The 23,266-nt window shown below is 39.6% G+C and overlaps 1 protein-coding gene across 1 annotated transcript in view; it reads right to left on the bottom strand.

Moving 5' to 3' along the window:
• NAV3 (neuron navigator 3) overlaps positions 1–23,266 on the bottom strand; it is a gene marked incomplete at its 5' end in the record, with an annotated part of 145,255 nt that overhangs the window by 105,330 nt on the left and 16,659 nt on the right. The window contains 4 exons of the mRNA XM_009583220.1: positions 7–126; positions 3,546–3,929; positions 4,332–4,440; positions 18,711–18,826. Coding sequence (XP_009581515.1) covers positions 7–126; positions 3,546–3,929; positions 4,332–4,440; positions 18,711–18,826 — 729 coding nt within the window. The remainder of the gene's footprint in view (positions 1–6; positions 127–3,545; positions 3,930–4,331; positions 4,441–18,710; positions 18,827–23,266) is intronic.

Genomic DNA, 23,266 nt, shown 5'->3' with positions numbered 1-23,266 from the left:
TGTTACCTGTCCGCATCCACAGTCACGTCATGAACCCCTCTTTGAATGACATCTCGAGAGGCAGCTAGGTCTGGTATTCGGTTCAGACTTCTTGTGTATAGGTTGAGTCCTCCATCTGTCATGTACCTGAAAATAAATGTGTGGTCAATCACTGCAAAATGCAGCCATCTGGCAATGATGTTTCACTCTAAAGTTAATGGACTGTGGAATTCAAATGTTTAAGGTATGGACTGTCCTATTAGATGGTAGACTTATACTAAATATTCTTGCTTTGTGTGCCCAGCGCAGGGAGATCAGGTATATGCCTATTTTCTAGGATCATTTGTCTTTTTCTGTGATGTCTTACAGGCCAACCTGTTTTATTAAAATATATTTACATTGAAACCCTCAAGTATCTTCAGAAATTTTAAGTACATTTTAAGTACTGCAGTTTTGTCAAATAATAGCATAAGATGCAAGAAGCATAATTCCAGTTAAAAAAAGAAAAAAAAAATGAAATAAATCAGTAGCATCCATCTAAATGGGAACAGAAATCGAGAACCCAAATCCATAGTCCCTGCTGGGATGTAATCGTTCAGATATGAAACAGATATCCACTGAAGCCCTTACAATGACATTTAAGAATCTCTTTCTATCTGTGTTCCTTTAGCTTGAGTCCTACCACTTCACATTATAATGAATGACTAATGAATCGAACAGTGAGTATAGTGCTGCTTACTCACTAGACAACCATTAAAAGTTTCTGAATTTCAAGCAGCAACAATAATTTCTGGAATGCCTGCCTACAGTTTAATATTTGAGAGGTCTTAGTGCTTATAACTGAGCAGTACCACAAGCCTGTCCTACTCTCAAGACCTGTCCATTATTTTCTCAAAGGACCTTTCATTAAACTGTCTTCCCTCTTAGGCTCTTGGTTTTTACATTTCCCTCTTGTAGCTTTTGGGAACTTTAGTGTAGCAACCTAGTACAGCGTTTGCACAAATTTATTTGTGAAGGATCATGGACACGTATGACACTTAACATAGAAGAATACATACACAGAAAAAAATTGTTATACCTCAGTGAACCTGCTCAAAGTAAATTCACAAGCTTACTGAAATAAGTGTAGTCCCAATGCTAGGATGATGGCTAAAATGATCTACTAGAGTTCACTCCCAATTCAAATAATCTTTAACACACGTTCTCCTTCAGCCATGAAATGGTGCCACTCAAATCCATCTTTCAGTTGAAGTATGTGTCCAAGTACACAAACATTTAACTTTATTAACTCTACACAGACTCCCAGGCAGAAGCCAAGGCACACACACACCGCCGGTGCTCCAGATGTTCCGTTGGCCCTCTCCCTGCAGGTCCTTCTGGGAGCTGATTTAATTGAAATCAACTGTCCCAGAGACCGCAGGGCTAACAGAGCAGCCCGGGAGCACCAGCCTCCACCCTCAGGGCTCGGGGTGGGTGAGCTGGTGCAGATTTTGAGAGCAAAGCTGTGGTAGGGTAGCCCTGTGCGACAGCTACAGTTTGAGACGGCATCGTGTCCTGGACGGCAATCTGGATGAAGGCAACCTCAAATGCACTAAAACGCAAAGGGTTGGTGTGCTTATTTTTAACTAAATTCTAAGGCATTTTACGCACTGGTAAGATTTGGCCTGCAGTTCAGCAAGGGATTTTGAAACCCTGGTATCTGGAGTCTGCAGAATGTAACTTCACATTTGTTTTCAAAGGTAAATTAACAGTCACATTTACACACTGGATTTTTCCTTTTATTAAAGACAAAATTTAGACTTTTTGACAGATTACTTAGCTAGGGGTGAATTCTGCAGTAGGTTCCAAGGCTCTGGAATTGTATATTAAATTTAGCTGTGGTTTGAATGCAATCCAGTCTATATGGATTTTTTCCTGTATAAGTAAGGCCTGAATGGAGAGACTTAACAAGTACAACAGGCCTTCCTCACACTAATTTCTAATTTCTGCTGCATTCCTGTCCCCAAGTGTTTAAAGTAATTAAACTGAAAATGGAAGAGGCATAAAGAAGATAAGACTTTACATGCCTCAGTGAATCCTGAAATTTCAGAGCTTATTAACTTGTTTTTAACATTTACCGCACCTAAAAATGTTAACTGAGCACATTGCAACTTACTGTCTATTGAGTCATCCTTATTACAGATGCAAAGAAAAGTCACACAAGATGACTATATTCATTCTCTAATGTGATAAGCTAATTAATACAACTCATCAGGCACTGCAAAGGATTCCCCTAACTTTTTTTTTTAAATAAACCCATGCATCCATCAAAGGCAGCATTTATATTTCCTTTATGATAAAAGGTCTTTGGACATTAAAGTATTACATTTTCCATATGTCTTTGTTCTAGCACACATGAATATGGCATCCTACTTGACAGCCACTAATGCTATGCTGTGGACAACCTTGTCAGTAGTGCTCCATTCACAGATCACTGAGACAGTGCACCAGAGAGATACAGGAATATGCTCTTTATAGTTATGCTTTTTCCAGAGATCTATCTTTGGATGGTGCTTGAGGTGAGACACAACTCTAGAGAGAGCTTTGATCACAGGCTTACATTTGCCCTTAGGAACGTATCATATCCAATTTCATCAGCCACCATTCTCTACTCATAGCTATACTTCAAACTAAAAGATTAGATTGACAGTAAGAGTCCTAAATTTATACAGAGCCAAGTAGTGTGGTGTGACATGGCCATGTACTCTCTGGGACTTCTGTTCAAACCAATGTTACCTCAACCGTCAAGCACCCTTGAGATGCCAAAACCAGCACTGAACAGTAATTTGAGTAAAAGAGTAACATGGCTTTTTTTTCTTTTAAATGATGCTTTAGGAGTTCTAACATACATAGGAGTGAAGTGACTTACATTCCAAGATTGATATAAGAATTGTTAAATAGTAATTTGAAACAGAGAATGTAGTACCCCAAAGTCAATCAATTGATTAAGCAAACAAAACTAAAAATAGTTGTCACTCTTCTTCCTGGGTATGCTAGGAGAGTGACTGATCTATTCTTTTATGAAAAGATACTCCTACAGCTCAGATGATATGCACAGTTGAAAAATTGCAGTAAAGGCCTATCACACAGACTATACTAGAAAATATCTGAAGTGGAAACAGAAAAAGTCAGTGCTGTCAGCAACTGCTTTTCATCAGCTGCATCCAATACCATATCTGCCATCTCAAATAAAACATAAAAATACCGAAAGGAGACCGATCCCAGAGCAAGCAGTGCAAAATGGTAGTTTACCAGATAACTAAGAAATTCCAGTAAGTAATGAGAAGTACCTGTGATCTTATCAAAGTTCATAGCAAAGTCATGTTGATGTTAAAGGAGAAGAACTGAATTTGAAGGCGGGTGAGAACATCATTGGCAGCTTAGAGGGTTGGTTTTTTTTTTTAATATGTATATTTTTACGTGGCAACTATAATGCAACTTCCACTTGTGTGCCAGAATTTGTTAGAAAAATCCTGTTAAATCTGCCAATCATGCATTAGCTCAAAAGGAGAAAAGGTGCTACTTACCCACTATTGATGTCATCTGTTCTGAGGCTTTTCCCAAGAATGTCCCCATCGCTCATGTAGCCACCAACGTCAACTTCAGAAGACATGTCCAAATCGCCACTTCCCTTCTCACTCATGTCGATCTGTGAGATATTCCCAAGGCGAGAAACGGCTGCTCGACGAAGCGGGGTGGTGTACATGAATCGAGAAGGGTCTGTGTGTATGAAGCGACTCGCGCTGCTGCGAGGATAACCAGCGCCCAAGGACGGGGCATCTCCTGCCTGCAGTCGAGGACTGGCCTGCCCTAGCCTCCAAGTCACTGGGGTGGACCGGCTTGTCAAGCTTGGTATGCTTCTCCCATTCACCTCAGTTGTCACAGTGCTGTCAAAAGTTGTCTCCAATGTGCTACCAAACAAAATGGAGAAGTCAGTGAACTGCGCTTTCTCTGTTCCTGAGAAAGGCTGGAAGAATATATTTTTTTTTAAAAAAGTTCTCTGTGTGTGTGTTTCTCCATGTGCACACATGTGTTTGTGTAAACAATAACCTCTACTTATAAAATAACCTAAAATATATTTTATAGGCTTCTAAGTAGATGTATATGAAACAATAACCATCTTTGTGAATGATTGTATAAGACACTTTGACAGCAAAGTACATTAAAGTCACATTTAAGTTGTTGAGGTAGTCTAGCAAACAGTATGGTTAGTGTCATCGTTAATTTTCCCTTGCAAGTCTCTAATTCATTCAGCAACCAGTAATACTCTCCTATGGTCCAAACTTTTAGCAGTCTACACAAAACCAGAATACCTGTGGCTTATCTGGGTCCCTCTAAGGCTGGACATAGTTTCTTCCAAATTCTGTCTCAGGTCTGCTATATTCTTTACAGTTCTCATTCTTCTTGTTTCAGGGTCTTCCCCTGGAAGAAAACAGCAAAACCAGCATAAATTTTAGCCCACATGAGTGTATAAGGTTGAATAAAGTGCACACATGTATACACAGCTGAGAATAGAATCATATGATTGTAAATAGGTCTGTTCCTTTAATCTTTAAAAAAATAAAACCTCATCCTTTCAGTAATAAAACACACATATGCTTATAAATAACATGTGGTATGTAAAAAACCCACTGAAAAGAGTCCTGGTGAAGTATCCCTGTTAGGGCCCAAATCTATTAATGAAATTCAGATTTACAGTGTTGGGACTTTTATCCTCTGTAATCAAGGCATGATGCAGCCCTACAAGACCACTTGATACATTACACAGCCCCTTTTTCCTCCTTGACATTTTACATGACTTGGTAGGAAATAAAGCCACAGTAAATCTGTGTCTGGAAAGAATTGGGATGACTGTTACAACAACTCTTCAGTTTGCACTTAACATCCAGGCTATTTCAAAGTACTCTTTAAGTCAGGCACTTAAAGCATCTTTCCTGAACCGTAATGGTTTCCTGAAGGAGGAGATTATTCTTCATATGGGATAAAAAAAAATATTCTTCTTGGGATAAAAATCTGAACACTCTAAGCACATGTGTCATTTATATAATTACAGATTTTAATAGCCTTCAGGGATCCATTGTGAAAAGCTAGTCTGGTATCTTGAATAGTGAAGCCCACAGAACTTCACCTGGAACATCCTGAATAGTGTTTACTTCACATGATTAAAAAAAAAAAACAAAACCAAAAACAAAACAGAAGGAAAAAATAAGTTATATATTATGTGTTACAAAAGGAAAACATAATAAGCCTCAAAGCAACCTCCAAAATTCATATATGAAGAAACAAAAATGCATGTTTTCTAGCATATTCATATATCAAGGAATTTTAGTTCATTCTTGTTTTGGAGAAGAAGAGAATTTCAAAAGAAAATCTGTGACAAAAATCATTGATTTATTCAAGGCTTGTGTCCTGCTTCTGCCTGTGTCCTATATCTGTTGCTTGAAAGAAGGTCGGCAAGACACGTCATTGTTATAGTTATGTGTAGAATGCTGAACGTGAAGTGCAAATAATTTCTTTTTGACTCTATCAATGATAAATTTCATGTCATACCTCACCTTGCTAAGTTAACTTTACTCCTCATTCTGGAAATGATATTGTGCAACCACTAAAATTATCTTTAATATTTAACTCTAGATTTCAGCATTCTCATCCAGAACAAGTTTCAATCTAATTTTGGAATCCTCATGACATCGAAAAACTGTTTCATCTTTGCATACATTTAACAGGAGATAGTCTGGTGAATTTAAACTCAACATCATCCAAAAATCAAAATCAAAAATGCAAGCAGAGCCAAAATACCATATAGCACTACGATATTTCACATATGTAAAATGTAAAATACACATGCAGATACACATCTTCAAGTTGCTGCATTTCTCATTCTGTTGCCACATTTCCTCCTCCCAGGTTTGTGTGTGAGTTTATACAAGGTATAAATTCAAGAATGGTGATGTCTCTGAGGAACAGCATGGGGTGCCATTTAAGTGAAAAAACAGGTAGGAGACATTTGGGAAAGAGCGAAAAGAAAAAAAAAATGTATCCTTTACAGAGTAGATAAAATGGGAAAAAAGGAAGGAGGAGCTCTTAATGTAGAGCTTGCAAGAAAAGTTGCATAGGACAGAGAACTGGGAAATACTCAACATGGAGCCAGAAGCAAAGAAAATTTTATATTTAACAAAGTGTTCTGGAAAAGTAAAGCAAAAAAAAAAATCCTACAGCAAAAAAATTCCGGTAAGGTAAAAAGATCTCAATGCAACATCTGTTTGAAGGCATGAGAAAAAGGTTGACTTGCAGGACTACAAGTATGGGTTTAACGCTGGTTTACAAAAAGCACTGGGTTAGCATATACAGTGACATTTATTTCAAATGTAAGGGAGAACCACAGAAGCAAACTATATTTGAACAATGGCTCACTTAAGCTCCTTAATTTTGAATTTTGACTAAAGGATGAAGCCTTTGAGCTTATCGACAAACTGAATTCCTACTGTACCCTCTTCTGCAGTCCAGGTCCTATTGCCCAAACACTCTGCAGGCAGTTAAGAAAAATCCAACTCCTGATATTAAATGGAAATAAATTATTCCATATATATTCCATATACCCTTTATTTCTTCCCTGATAGGCAAATGATGCATGATAGCCAATGTACCCTGCAGTTGTGGCTCAATGTCAAGCTAGCTTTGACAGCAATACCAGTTTGAGGTTTTCCCATCAACTCTGTCCCCGCTATGCCTTCTCTCCTCTTTGCTGCAGCCGAAGAGTCCTTCAGGAACCTCTGTTTGCTTGTTTGTTTTATTGCTCCAAATAAATTCTTCAGTGGTTTAATGATCCAACAGTCCATAAACCTCTGAGTTGGCACCATGGAGCTGACAGTGGGGTCAACACCCGGACAGGGTAGAGACAAGAAGTTGGGGTATAGGCCAACTCTCCATCTTCTCAAACCACACCCCGAGGCCATGTCCATTCACAGAATTTTGCTCCATAAAATAAAATACCTGTGTGCATTTTTACATGTAATACCTTGCAGGAGGGAAACGTTCACACTCAGATTGACAACAACTACTCCTGTGTTTCAAGCTAGACATGTTCAATCAAGCACCTTGCTGATCAATGTACCCATGGATCCCATGTACTGTTTGCAGGGTTTCCTGCACCATCCTGGAGATTCCCATGAAGCAAAAGGGCTCATGCCAAGGCAAAGCTGGAGACTATTAAGTCGTGTTAGATTGAACGTGCTGTTGAAAGCCCAGACAGTTCCCAGGCAGACTGTCCGTGCCTACCTCCAGGCAGCTGCCTATGGTGCACTCAGTTCCTCACTGTCGCTGCCCTTTGCTTCCCTCCCTCCTCCAAATGCACTCAAATTTACTTGCAGGATCACATTATATTCCTTTCACAATATCTATATAGGGGTGAGCCAGGACCTGTTACCTGCCCTGCCTCAAACCAGGGGTGAAACAGTAACTTGTTGGTATAAGACAATTTTCTGTTATACACAGAAAGACAAATTCCAGGGTGTAAGCAGGCAGAATTAAAGGCAAAGCAATACTCTACCTTTATATTTATTTGAGGAACTGAATATAATTAATATTTCCAGTGACTTAACTTTGCCCTTTCCTTCCGTGTTTATCCTTGTCAGTTGTCCTTTGCTGTATGTTAAATTGCAAATTCTTGCAGAAAAAATGACAGCAACTGTCTTTTTTAATATATATTGTACAGTAAATAGCATAACAAAGCCTTAAGGTGTAATTGCAATACAAAAAAAAAAAGGTACATAGATATGGCAAACTGCCAAAATATATTTTCACAGAGAAGAATGTTTTACTTTCAAACAAATTATGCCATAAAAAGTGGTGTTATTCTATCCTGGAAAGATAGCTTCCTATATATATATACATATATATTATAGTATACTGAAAAGTTTGAGGTCTAATCTCTTTTGATCTCTCAGTGACACAAGGGGCAATTTCAAAACCTTTCCACCATTTTTTTCTAAAAAAGATACAACTAGAGTTTTATGATCTTAAAATACTACATAGTACTACATACAAAATCCTCATAACTGTAACTATTAAGTGTTTTAAAAATAATTGTTCTTTTTTCTTTCCGTCCTTCTCTTAAGGTTGTATCAATGGACTCATGCTATACCATGGATGAACAAGTCAGAAAGTATAAACAGTTGAACACGATGCTTCAGAAATTTTCTGCACTGGGTGCAAGATCCTCAGACCTAACTTGCATGTGACATTACCTACATTTTCAGGACAGCACTGTGGCTCCCCATCTACAACAAGCCTCCTTCTGTACAGAGGACCATAGGGATGGTGATTATATGTTTTTTTCTGAAAGCTAGCTACATTGTGCCTGCCAGAAGAGACGCTATGGTGCTTATTGCATCAGGATTGGGACACACTGTATGGGTTCAAAGGGAGTCCAGACACCCCCAGGCACCTGGTTGCTTATTACTCTGGCCCACTGCCATCATAGAGTCTATCCATTTTTGCATGACCTGACATATCGGAAATGCTCCCTGGCTTGTTATCTCAAGTTATTCTAGTTCGTAAGCTGAAGAAAAGCCATTCTATTTCATATGTGGAGAGACTGGGATAAGAAAGATTAAAACCAGGGTACCCTAAAACTTTCTGTCAAAATCCTGTTCCTCTTACAAGAAAGTCTGATGCAAATATTTTACTGACCCCATGAAATATAATCTGCTCAAATCACTTGCAGCTTCATTACATATGTTAAACATGAATGTTGCAAAAGATTGTCCCCAAATTCTTTCCTATAAGCAGTGAACCATTACAGGTTCCCTCAAGAAATTTATAGAGAACACATTCATTTCTTCCATTATGTGAGATATACGTACACAGGAGATCAAAAAAAAAAATTTTTCAGAAATCACTAATCACCTTGGTTAAACGTTTACATTCACATTTCTGAAGCCTACCCAGAATTGTACATTTAATAATACTGTTCATAATCATTTCAGTATTTCTGCACATGCAATTACAGCCCAAAGCAGATAAATGAGAGAATAGTAATTCCATTAATTGTCTGATTTTCATAAAAGGATTTACAGATAATAAGCAGCTCCCCAGAGAATTGTCCACTCTTAGATACTGACTCCATTCACGAAGGAAAGTACCAGTGTTACTCTGCAGGTAAGGAAACTGAGGCTCACAAGAGAACGGGGATTGGCTCAGTGACACGCCGCTGAAGAGGAGCAGGGGCAGATGGAGAGTTCAGCTTCCTTTGCTAACAAGCCTCTAATCTGTAGGAGAAGCCCCTTTGTGCATACTGGTATAGTCTAACAACAAAAAGGTGTGCATAAAAAGAGAATACTTGTTTCTTTGTTATTTTGAGATGATAGGTTTTTACATTACATACACAGCAAAAATTTTATCCTGAATGTTTAAACATTCAAAAAAAAAAGGGCTAACATGTCCACCAGCAAAGAACCTCCAGGCTAGACAGATGCTACATAACCTTGGCAAAGCAGGCAGCCACTTCAACCATTTGACTGGCTGAAGAATAAAGCTTTGGAAATGAACACTTTGAGCACTCTTATAAAGGGCTGAGAGATGAAAAGTAAAGCCAGTAACACAGAAGCCTTTTGAAGCATCTATGGCTGTGGACTTCAAATGCTCACTGGCATGCACTGATATAACTAAACTGGTTATTTAAACTAAACTGAAACCCTGGCACTAACAATTCCACGTATATGGATGAAATTATCTGCGGGCGCAAGTGGGAAGAAATACTGGAGGGACAGTTTGTAGGCAAGCTGAGGTATTTTCTATTTAAACCAAACCTTGGAGTCATGATTTCAATTCTAAATTAATGAGAACAAATGTCATTAAATTATTTATGAGTAAACTAATAGCACTTAAATGTTTCACCTTATTTTTTCAAACAGCTAAGCAAACTGTGCTCAATTATTCACAGGCTGTTGCTGCTCATGCACCCATCAGAAGTGATTTAGACAGTTGTCTTCATTTCATACAGTCTTTAGAGGTAAGAGCAAACAAGGAAGAAATGTCTAGACCCTATTTCTGCATGCTATTGCAAATAAACCCAGTTCTGTCTCATGAAATCACTGTCAAGATCAAAAATCTTCTCCATGCAGATATGTGCTAAGACTTGGGTCTCCTCCTGCCCTTCCTGATGTCAAGCCAAAATTAACTTACCTAAAATATCAGTATAAAGGACCTGTTCTAGGTCCCCCAGCATTGTTATTATGACATCTTCATCCAGATGTGCTGTCCCTTCACGCAAGCAACCTTCCTCCTCCTCCTCTGCCCAGTTCCTGCTGGGGAAACGGGACATGCAGGATGCATTTTCATCATCTGATTTTCCCCTCTCCTCATTGTCAATCTCGAAGCCTTCACCTATACGCCGGTCTCCCGACCTCCTGGACGTCCTGCTTCCAGCAGGTCGTATTGCCTGAAACGCTTGGGGTGTGGTGAGGCTGGGGTGGCAGAGGGAGTGCACCGACTGCGAGAGTGCTTTGGAAAGGGAGCCTCTGCTCCCATCTTCTGCCTCCCGCTGACGGTAACTCTGGCTGGACTTGGAGGCGTTTCCAAACCAGTTCTCCCTGTACGAGTATCGTCTCTTCTCCCCTTCGCTGATGAGCGTGAGATTAGTTAGAGACTTCTGCTTCTGAAGACGAACACACCCTCCTCTAACCTCCTTGCCTTTAAACACTGACAGTTCAGCAGTTCGCTGCATCTTGCCGGCTGGGGCTTCACCTCAGTTAGATTTCATATTTCTGAGATGGACAGCACTTCAATTCTTCGGAAAGATCTGGGAGGTGGTCCCTCCAGCACCGCACGCTGCACATCCCCGGTAGCACATACTTGCACTTGCAATGAAAAGCACAGCTCAAACATGCAGTGTACGTACTGTAAATGACTAGACAGGCACAGTCATTTTCTTTAAAATTATGCTGCTGTCTCTGCTAAGCCACTTCTCTCCCGTCACATTAATCTGCAGTACTTACAGTCATTTTCACTTGGATTTCTCTCAGGCAGAAGAGAGTTGATCAAACACTCTGCTCCAGCACAGAAGTAATCCCAAAAGCCAACTGTGTTTTCCCCTCTCCATCCAATCACCGGTCTCATCGGAGCGGTGGGCCTGCATCTCTGTCTACAGCTGCTGCCTTCTGAAATCCAAAGTAGGCACAAGTGCTGTCTCGGGCTTCCCCCCCCTACACCAGACCATGACTGATCCCAGCGCGCGGCTCTTCACTTTAGATGGGCTGACACAGAACTGCAAGTACAGCCTCCACGTCAGAGCTCAATAAAGAGCCAAAATTAACCACTGAAGCAAAGCTCTGCACAAGCCTCCTTACATTTTAGTATTCAACCTGCATTCCCAGATATATGACTCTTCTCTGCTACTGCAGTGAATGCTGCTGGCTGCCATGGCAGCAAACATCCTGGTGAATTAAACCGGAGACACAGAAGCCTCTGCCCAGTTTACAGTGCCACAGGTTTCAAGACACAGCTTCACCTGAATGGGATGCTACAGTAACAGACCTAGCTCACAGTCAAATCCTATTTTTCTCCCTGAAAGGTAAGGATGACAAACTATTTCTTCCATATCACTGCTACTCCCTGTGCAGGAAGCTAAAAGCAGATTTGCAAATGGACCTTCAGTCTTGCAATTTCTGCTCTAAATAAAAAAAAAAAAAAAATTAAAATCATAAAGAAGCTAAAAATGGAAGACAACAGTACCTACCCAGTAAGGTCATTTATAAAAGAAAATATTTAATTTCTTTCTCCTTAAAATATACCTTGTTTGCATCTCTGTGAGATTCAGAGGCTAGTATGGAATTAAAAAGCTGTAATAAAATCATTGTTTCACAATCTTCTGAAGAAAACCTATTAATGGAATAGTAATTTTTTTATAAAGCAAATCAGTATCATGTCTGAACTTAGTTCACCAGTTCTAAATGCTGTTTCTAAATACATTATCAAGAGAGAAAGAAGAGTGGTGTTTAAATGTATATCTTTTTTCACAGAGAAAAAGATATTCATCCCAGAAATAATAGACAGATGAACAAAGAACTAGCTGAATTTCATTCTAATTTTTTAGATACAAACTTTTTATCTAGGGGCAATTAATTTCATAAAACATTATGTAGAAATCTACAAATATGAAAATTGCTGTATTACAATATACTGCTTTTGTCTGTGAAAATATGCTCCTCTCAAACCCCTACCTGAGAAACCTTGACAGGGGAGTAACCTTTAAAAATGCCACCTGAAGAATTACAGACTGTTTGCAGATTTCCTGTATGAATAAACGAGTGTTAACAGAAGCCTCAGTGTGTTTCTTGCTTTTTGCTGGCTCAGTTTACAGTTTTTAAAGATATATAAGGAAAAAAATACATGGGAGAAACTTCTTAGAAATTTTAAAGGAAGAGTACATTTCTTTCTAAGTAACCCTCATAAAGACAGAACTAATCTAGAAAAAAATTCAGTAGTCTCAAGCAATGATGGTTTTCCATATTAAATGACTGACACATCCCTAGAAAGACGGGGTCCACAACAAGAAGAGGTACCACTCCCCTCCCCAGCTAGCCCACAAAGTCAAAGTAAGAGGAGACAAGAAGAATGCTCTGTCAGCCTGAGTGGAAAATCGTCCCAGATATTAAATGCCTGCCACTTCTTCAACACGGAAACGAAAGGTAAGACTGCTGTCTTTACTCCCAGGGTCTGCCAGTTGCAGTGGCATACGGGCCCTTAAAAGGCTTTTATGAGCGTGCTGGTGCCTGCCTGCAGCAGAGCCCGGCGCGCTGGTGCGGATGCTGAGGCGGCCCCAGCTGAGGAAGCAGAGCTCCAGCACCGCCCGCGTGCTCCCGCACCGGCACACGCTGCCGGCGCCGTGCGGCTGTAACAGCCTGTTCAGCACGGCTGAGGAAGCTGTTGAGGTTGTTAGAAAGGCTTCACAGGGCTGTATTTACAATAGGGAATTTGCAAAATGAAGGGCAATCTCACTCTTTTCCCACTCGGTGGTTTTAAATCCTCAACTTATACTCAAATTGGTACAGTATTCTCAGTTGTCATGTTTTGAATTAATAGGAAGGACAATGATTTGGCCCCACGCAGTGCTGCGGTGCAGCGGGGTCAAGGGAACAGGATCTTTTCCTACCATAAACAGCAAGGCTGAATCTCTCCCCAATACTCCAAATAAATGAATGGTACCTTCCTCACCCGCCCTTTCATGCCCAAACAGCTACAGTCAGTGGCTTGTCTCCATGGTCAGCTGTAGGCAGGTATGGACCTGCTCTGCCTCCACGCCGAGCTCATGGCACGCGTGCCTGGTCATATGTAGCAGTCATTCCTGCGGTGCTGTATCTGGCCTCAGTAAGCCCTGTGTCAGGGGGTACTCCCTCTGCTAGGGAAGCAATGCACGGTGCGGCCGCTCAGCTCTCAGCATGAATAGACCAGATACAAGACTGCCAGAACTGGCCAAGTTAATTGAGTTCTCTTTCCAGCTGGGAGCAGAAAAACTTATGGCAGGGGATGAAATGCCTTCACCCAATGAGCCACACCAAACCTCATGTATGGTGTTGGCAATAGGTGCCACACCACTCCAGGATGGAAGGGTCTCTGGCAGGGGTACAGGTGGGTCCTGGGCAACCCCATGGGTCTCAGTGTTTCTGCTGACCTGTTTCTTCTCCCGCCTGAGCTATTCACTGTAGCCCAGCTCCAGCGGGACACAGGTCACGGACCATCGGCCAGGTATGGGAATGACACCTGAACTGTGTGGGAGCCACGTGAGGGTAGCTGGCAGCTCCAGCATCCACCTGCCTCATTTCCTTTTCTACATATATTAAAAACACAATGAGTCAAATGCTGGGGTATGGAGGTACTGGGGCTAATCACGCAACATTCATTCAGCCTTCGTGCGTACAAACACAATACTGCTGCCCTTGATTACAAGCTTATATGAACTTTTCTCCCATTAATCCCACTGCCTCACTTGGTAGACAGATCATCATTATCATCCTCAGATACAGCAGACACATACGTACATCTTGGACCAAGTGCTCAGCACAAAGAACACTGAATTTATCCTTCTGCTTTACCACATCTCTCTGCAGGGTGTCATTCAACAAAACATAAAATTGCAATATGGAAAATGCTCAGGTTTATTTATTGAAAAATTCTTTTATAAAGCTCATCCCTCCATTTTAATTGTATGAAATATAGTAACCAGCAAACACATCTTTCTAAACTAAGCAGAAAGTATAGGAGACCAGAGGAGAGCAAATGTCATCACAGAGCATTATTCCTCAACTACCTTGCAATTCAATGTATTCCCCACCCACCACGCAGGAAAATGTTTAAATCAAGAACAGCAGAGGGAACTTCCCCAACCCATCACAGTCAATGTAACATACTACCTTATTTTTACTGTGTCTTTCATAAAAGGAATTATGAAAATGATTTTAAGAACTAATAATCTAGGGACAAACTTTGCTGTCAGATAAGACTTTCTTTGAAGTCTCAGTGCATCGTTTGGAGCCTTACAAATAAATTATGTAAGAGATCTGAAAATGCATAAGATTATGAATCTCTTCAGCCAAGCTTACTTGAAAAAAAAATATTGTAAACTATTTCCACACCTATTAATTAGCTATTTCTTTCAGAGACCAAAAAAGAAGCACAGTAAACATAAAAGCTTGAAAATGGAATGTTTTTATGCTAATCCTGCCATCGATATTGGCCTATAACTCTTAAAGGTACTCTTTCGTTTTTGCTTCTTCCCTCAGATTTTTTTATAATTAGTTAATATTTGTAAACTCATGAATAATTATTTAATCAAACACTTTGCATTAAGATCTTTGAACATGTAAACACTTGTTAAAGCCTAACACTATCACTGACTTCATAAAATAATACTTTGTAGTTACTGACATGTACAGTTTACAACGGATTATTAAATAATTAACTGACTGACATCCTTCTCCAATAAACTTAAAGGAGAGACTAATAAATGTCACAGCTACTACAAGAAGGAGTACTGGGTAAGAAAGTCTGAACAACTTGTTCATAGTCATACCATGAAAAACAAGCGCCAAAGCGGATTACTTTATCAGCCTTTCTTTTCATTCTTGTTTTAAAATCCTGGCTATAAAGTTATACTCCAGTTTTGCAGAAACAAAGATACTGAGTAGTCTTGTAGAGGCAACTGGTACATTTTCATACATGATGCAGAACTGGTCGTTATTTAGGACTCCCAAATTTCTGTCTGGGATTTCCTGGACAGAAGTCTACACATCTGTGTGCCAGATGTGCAACAAGTCTACTGTATGCAGAATGCACTGAAACTAGTGCACTGGTGACCCGTGCCTACAAAATGGGACTCATTCAGCATGTGCATGGGTATCACTGGCACCGTGCATGCAGAGGGGATCCAAGGTGTGCAGGAAACCTTACACCTACTGCGCGTGTGCTGAGCTGCTGATCTGCACGTGCACCGTGGGAACATCTGGGACTGCTCTGGCTGAGCTGTGGAATATTCAGAGAAAGAAAAAAACCAAAAGAAGTAGGAAAAAAGTCTGAAGCACTTCAGATCACATCTGGAACAATTTCCCAGCAGAGATGGAGGAACAGTGAAGAAACCCAGATTTACAGTAGCTCTACCAAGAGGCAGAACTAGTTTTAGGCATAAGCCATGTGGGAAATCACCTAGGGCAGCAGATTTATGGGGACAAGATATAAACAAAGAGGTTGTTCAGGTTATCAGGACAGCATCTCTGGGTCTATGCCTACACCAGCCTCACCATCTCCCTCGGCTTCCAGCACCATCCTCCTCTCACGGCTGTGCAAGTAAAACCAAGTGATCACTTGCCCAGTAATGGGCAGGAAACAAGTGGCTTGTGCTCTGACTTTGCCCCATTCTTTCATCAGCTCTGAGCTGGAAGACAGGAGAGGTTTTAGAAGTAGCTGGCTCCCTTAGAAACAGGGAGGAAGATACAGCAGAGGAGAATTGGAAACTACCACTACAGCTTCTCGCTTTCCCCCTCTACTTCCCCATCACTGGTGTTCAGACAGTGGCGAAGGGATGTGAACTGCCTTGCTGGGAACAAAGCCACGCCATCCACCACTAAAGCAAGGAAATTAGCTTGAGTTTGGTATCCTGAATCACTCAGGGAGAACTGTGCCTGAACAACCACTCCCAAATCTTTTCAAAATTATTTTTTCCCCATCCAAATTTTGCCTGTATTGTGGAGAAGCCTTGAACCAGCTATGCTTACAGCATTAGCTTAAGATTGGCTGGTTTTGCCCTGAAGTGGATTGGGAGCTCTGATATGATCTGCTTGGCTACTTATGGGAGCCGTAATCTTCAGCCAAGAGACAATAACAAACACGAGTGTGTAAATATTCTGAAAGCAGCGAAACAGTTTATACAATGATATGGGCTAAGATATCTTAGTCCTGAGCATGTTAACCTTAGTTGCAAATATTTGGCACTGTAAAAATAATAAAGACTAATGAAGCAGAAACATAATACAGGTGGGACAGCACTTTATGAACCCTCTCCCACAAGCTGTTTACTGGTTTCCACAGATGCTCAGTCCCTTGCATGATCTTTATTGATCCTTATTGCCTACCAATATATTGTGCTAGTTTGTTTGGCTACCAAGTTGCAAAAGAAGCTTGAGATTATATGAAGATGATGCCCATCCATAGCAGCAGTGGAAGATTTCAGGAAAATTATAATATCCAAATGAAAGAAACTCTGGATTCGTCTCTTAACATCCTGGATATAAGTGACCACATCAAGGAAATAACCCTTGCTTATCTCCTTGCTGCTACTGGTATAAGCCCTTGATCATACCAGAATAAAGATGCTTCTAAGTAACAGAATTTAATTGTCCTTTCTCATGGCTAATCCATCATGGAATACTCCCCTGAACAGCCACCACATGAGATTTTTTCCATGCAGGTTCACCAATGACAGAATTACCAATGGCTTGGTGATATTTCACCAATGCAGACAATTATTTATTCAGCAAATGTAGTACTTGATCCATTCATTCTTTTTGCTGCTAACAGCCAGTTATGGGTGACATACCTCTGTTTTCCTCTGTTTACAACAAACCATTGACCACATTTTCCCAGCGGTTCTGCTTTGCTGCCTGTTATGTCAGTCAACTGCTAATGCCAGAGTCTGAATAATCAGATTAGAAACATCTCTGATGTCTAGTGCCCTTTATGTCATTTTCTTCTTTTTGATGCTCTTCCATTTCTGTTCAGAACAGTAAAAGGCCAGGAGACATGATATCCTGTTTGAGCATTTCAGCAGGTAGTGAGTCGATATACTTTTTTTTAGCATCTCTGTGGATAATTCCTTGAAACATCTTTTGATTTGTGTAAGTGTTTCAATTACAGTCTTTATACATGCAAGACCAATGAGTCTGATTTCCAGATTAATTAAAAAGAATTTTTTCCTTTAAGTTTAACAGGCATGTGTCACCTCTAGGGAACATTTCACCATGTTTCAGGGTGACATATTTATCACAAAAGCTGGCAGTGCAAATAAAGGATGTTAGACTCCAGAAACTTCCAAAGGGACTGAGACAAACCAGGACAAAACCTCAATTTCAGTATGAGTCAGCTAAATGCCAAGGCAGTCCCACAAAGCTTGGGCATCTGATTTCCCTTCTGGTAGAGAGATAATTTTAGACTGATGTGTCAAATGAGTCCTTTAAAGTGAGTTATATCCTATGTAAGAAGAATCATATGACTGTTATAAATTCATTTGCATGTTAAAAATTTAGAGTAAAAAGGTAAAACTACAGGTGAATCCAGTGGGACAGGATTTCACCTTTTATTCTCGTAAAAATGATAATAAGAATGAAGATGCTAATGAAAAAAACCCAGACAACAACAACAAAAAAATAAACCCCCAAACCCCAACAAAACATCTCTGGTGAAGAGTCCTTTGAAAGTACTCCCACACAACTCTGCAGTGCAATTCAGTCCTGATGAGAAAGTCAGCTGTGACACACTTTGCTTTTTGCATCCATAGGCAGAGTTATGGCCAGATCCTGGGCTGATGGAAATCAGCATGGCTCTGTTGACTTCAAAGGAGTTATTCCAATATGATTAAAAAAAATCCCTAAACATTTGTAACCTAATAAGGATTTTACTCAAGGTTTACAAGGAATTCCAGAACACAACCTTTAGCAGCTTAGCTCTAGCAGCAGCTTAAAAGTCAGGTACAATAGTAAGAACTTGTTCGTTTTCCCATTTTCTGAATATAGATTCATTTATAAAAGCAAAATATATCTTGTGTAATTTATGTCTCAATTCTGATGTTATGATTTAATTTGATGATCTTAAATGCATCACAGTGTCAAACATTCTGAAGTAGATTTTCCACCGCTCCTCTTGGAGCACTTAGTATGACTCTAACAATAATGACTTGAAACCCTAGCTTGTGAAAGCCCAGTTTCTGCAAAATGGTGAAGAGGATATTTGAACAGAAGGAGACAGTTCAGGTAAGAGAACTGTGCATTTGAAGCACTAACTGCGCATGATCCAAATTTTCTGCATATTTAATACCACTCTGAATAGAGGTCAGAAGTATCATTTCAACCCATTGCAAAGCTCATGGTAAGAAACAGATGTAAGTAAAGAAGTTCACAGACTTCTCCTGACTTATTGTTACTCACCAGATATCTCCTCTAGGCACTGTTTGGCAGTCTTACTGAACGACAAATCCATTTTAGTAGGACTGGTGCAGGAGTCAGCAGGTGGTAAAGAGGTACTGTCATTTTCTGAGAGAGTTCTGAAATCAAGAAGATTCATTATTATTATCTGTCATTCATGTATTAATGGAAACAAATGTTACTTGCAGCTCCATCTGGAATCGTATCACTATATGGTGAAAATACCATGAATGTCACGTTCTTACTGCATTAGACTCCAGCTACACAAATTTGCAAGAAACTAGGAACTCTCTCTGTCTCTCTCTTCGGGAACAACTCAGAGTTAATGTCGGAAAATTTGGAGCCATTTTGTTTCCTTGTTTTTTCTCTGCAAGAAGTGTCAACCAGATATAGGCAGAATCCATTTAAATTGGTTAAGTCACATCCCTGACATCCCAGGCACATATATAAGGGAAATGAAAACTTGTAATTGGTGAAATATTAAGTGAGAAAGGCCATGTGGGAAGAAGCTTATGCAAGGCTGGAATGCAAATCTGGCCCAGATATTTAAATCTATGTGCAGCTTCTTTTGATAATGCCCCTTATATAACTCTGGGGAAATGGAATAATAAAAGTTTTTCCATTAACTTGCTAACAGATAGCCCATATTTTCTGTGATGATATATTTATGTGGATATCATTGATAAATTATAATGGGTACCCTTTTTTGAATACAGTTATTTGCTATTGCATAATGGTAAGTAGCAAGAAATACACAAGCAAAGGGATTATAATAAAAAATAGATCACACAATTATTGTCTCTTCTTAAGGAACAGCTGTAGCATCTAGTTTACACAGGAACTGTTGAACCACGATGACATAAAAACATTTGTATACAGTAAAAGTATACATCTAAAGATATAATAGCCACTTTTTGAAATAAAATGGAAAAAAGTCTTCACTTTTAGAACTAATTTTTTTCAGCTTTCCTGACATGAATAACACATTTGTTTTCTTAAAAGACTAGTGAAATATTTATATCCTAATTTTAAAATGTTACATTTATAGCTCATTTCTCAAAATTCACCATAAAGTGTTTCCAATGACCAACTAAACTAAATACAAACATTTAACTGTGTGATGAATGTGTGTTTTAGAAGTATAACTAGTAAAAACAGTCGCTTATCTCTCAAAATAATTTTATGGCAACTTATTTTATGAAATAACTTTCCAGTTAACATTTTCTTCAAAGTTACTGAATGGATTTGTTCAGTAATTCATGACAGTAACCGAGGAAGCAGATACATGCACGTGCAACAGCACAAGTACTGTCATGGTGGAATATGTTGATTAGAATCATTTAACTCTGACTCTACTTACACAGAAATAGAAATGTAAATGATGTCTGATCTAATGCACTTTCTTATCAATTTCTATACTTTTGGGATGCTGGAAATAGACAACTGTTCTATAAAAACCTATTTTTGGTTCTCATCCACTATTTCTCTCTGTCACACACTACTGGAAACACAAGCGCAGCACATGCTGCAAAGTTAACTATGTCCTACTGACCTTGAATGTAATTTTACCTTTGGTGCTTGAGGACAGTGTCCTAAGTAACAAAAAGCCCACTTTATCCCTCCCCAATGAACACACACCAAAATTCCACAGTCCCACCTGCTTTCCCATATTGCTTCAAATCATCAAAATGAATGACGGTTATGTCTACTTTCACTGAAAGCCACTTTGAGAGGCCATGAATGCTCTTGAGTACTCCTGTCTGGGTTTAGTGCTGAGACTTTTAGTGCTGGATCAGTCCAGGGCAAACTATCAGCCCAAAAACACATCTCAGAAAAAGGCACTTGTAATAATGGCAAAGGTAATTGAAGTGGTCTGCACTCTTTTTGTTTAACCCAAATCATGGAGCTGCTGGGGCTGGAGCCAGAGCAAGGCTGGAGTTTGTTAAGTGGAACACTAGAAAAGAGTAGGTTGTTTTCGGTCTTGTAGGAAGAGCACCCAGCTAGGTGGGTACAGTTCAAGTATTCCTAGTATTCTCCACAAAATGTATATTGAGTTTACATCAGTCCATCTCTGGTTAGAAGCAAAAAGAGATCTTTTTTGCTGGTTCTCCTTCTGACCCTAGGGCGTTGCATTCCTGATTGTACAACTGTGTAACCACCAATCACTGCATGAACCCAGAAGGGTAGTGTAAACCCTTCCCTGAGTGGCCAAGAGCCCTATACACATGCTATCTTCTAAGAGAGGATAGAAAGGATCCATTCCTGTTTATTTGGACATCTATCATCAGAAAAGGATTAAGCAGTCTGGACCCCCACCAGACACCAATACCCAATATTTGCACTGATTCTTCATCTAGTGAATGGGCATAGGTAAACACAGAACTTCAATGATCTGAATTACCTTCTGGCAGTGACTATCGCCTGTACAGTCAATAGAGATGAATACATAACTCACTATTGACTGTATGGGAACACAAATGCTTACGTTAGAAGGACTGGATCTCCCTACAAGAGCTACAAACAAGTAATGAGTGATTTACAGTAGCTAAGTAAACTTTAGTATGATGAGTGAATCTGTTTACTTAAAATAACAATGAATATAAGTTTTTACTTGTTCACAACTTCATTTGCCCAGGTCACATCACACATTTTAGAGATATACCAAATTCCAATTAAAACACATTTCCCTCATTCAGTGTTTTGTCAGCTTTTTTCTCATTTTCAAAAGCCTGATGCAGCTATAACCAGGAAGAGAAACTGAAAAACACTGTGAGAAGAAATATTTCCAAAGATTTCCATTCCAAATTTTAGAATCTGATCGGTGGGATTAATTGCAGAACAAAATCCAGTTTCTGGGACATAAAATGGCATTAGACTCTAAGCTTTAAAGTAATAACACTAGATAACAAATATCATATAACGCTAATAATTTTAAAATGTTTGATTTAATTTATAGAAAGAAAACCATGGAAACACAAACCAAATGTAAATATGATGTGGTTTTCTTAAATTTATTGGCAGCCTGAAATAACAGATCTAAGAAGAATGATGTGTCCCTTTTATTTTACTCGAAACTTGAAAGTTTAAATATAAAATAAAATAAATGTGATTTGCTATCAAAACAAATAACAAAGAAACTGCTATACTGACTTCATTCAGCATTTTTGTGTTTAATTTGGTAAAAATATCAATGATTCTAATTATCTGAGGCAACAACAGAAATCCCACAGAGAAGTAAGGATTTTGCAGCAGTTAAAGTTCTGCTTACTTGAGAAAACTGGTTATTTATTGTGGAAGTGATGGGTCAAAAGGCACCTGCCCAGCCCTTGGGCACCCATGATGGAGGTACCACAAGGAGGAACCTAGGGATGGGGCTCCCATCAATAGCTCTTCTCCCACCAGGTCTCCACTGGGTTGCCAGCTGCCAGCACTTCCACAGCAGCCCTGCCTTTTGGTGCATGATGGCCAAGGCCATAATTTTTTCTGGAGTTGAGCTTGGCCCGGATGTGCTAAGAATGGTCTAGTGGTGAAAGATTTCTAAGCAAAACCATGTAGGAGCCAAGCACTTGGGGAGTAAGGAGGTCCAGATATAGACTGGTTGCCTAAAACTTCAAGTTGCTTTGCTCTAGGCCTGTCACAGGGTATGATACATTGGAAAAAGCACGCAGATGCCTCTTTGCTTAGCTCAGCTGTTCTAGTTCAAAAAAAAAAAAAAAAGAAGAAAAGAGAAAAGGGAAGGTGAAATTGTGGGATTCGTCTTCCCCTACACTTCTGGTTTTTACTTCTTTCTCTGGGCCATATTAATCCTATGAATGACTCAAGTGATCTCTGTAGGACTGCAGCACAGATTAAGCTCCAGGCAAGCAAACAGCAAATTAAAAGATCTTCTCATTAACCTTACACATTGACCCTAATGAATGGCCCTCTATCCTCTACCTATTCACAGCCCACTGCCTTAAAAATAAAAAAAAAATAAATCTTTGCATCTCTCTTGACATCAAGGAAAGTGAAAATAATTTTGGTTTAGTCAAAGCAACCCCGCTGACATTTCTTCTAGTGCTGTGCATCTGCAGCACAGGTTAATTTAGGCAACCGTCATGAAAACAGGACAATCTGTTTTCTATTTTAATCATGGCAATCAGAGAATATATTTATCCCCAGCCCACTGAGTTATACGCTACCTATTTGTAAGAGCATCAAACTCACTTAATGGGACAAATCCTGCTCTCAGTCACACCTGCACAAGCTCATTCAGTTTGATTAAAATGAGCCTGTACAAGAATAATTAAGAACAAAATTTGGGGCACTACTTAATAAGCTGTCTTTAACACAGTCAGTCATTTCCCGTCTCTAACGAAATAGCCAACCTTTGATAAACACAGATACCATCAAAGGTTTGTTTGGTTTTTACTCGACATTCCAAAAGATATCAGATGAATATGCTGGGGTTTTTTTCCAACAACTCTCTGAGGTGCAGCTGTCTTGAATGTGTATCACTGTCAGCGTAACAGACTGGCAGGACCACATCTGGAATATGAGCAGTTTGATCACCCATGTTC

The sequence above is a fragment of the Fulmarus glacialis genome, unplaced genomic scaffold, assembly GCF_000690835.1.
Source record: "Fulmarus glacialis isolate BGI_N327 unplaced genomic scaffold, ASM69083v1 scaffold7328, whole genome shotgun sequence".
NCBI lineage: Eukaryota > Metazoa > Chordata > Aves > Procellariiformes > Procellariidae > Fulmarus > Fulmarus glacialis.
Note: the sequence above shows the minus strand (reverse complement) of the source record. Positions and strands in the feature narration are given on the sequence as shown.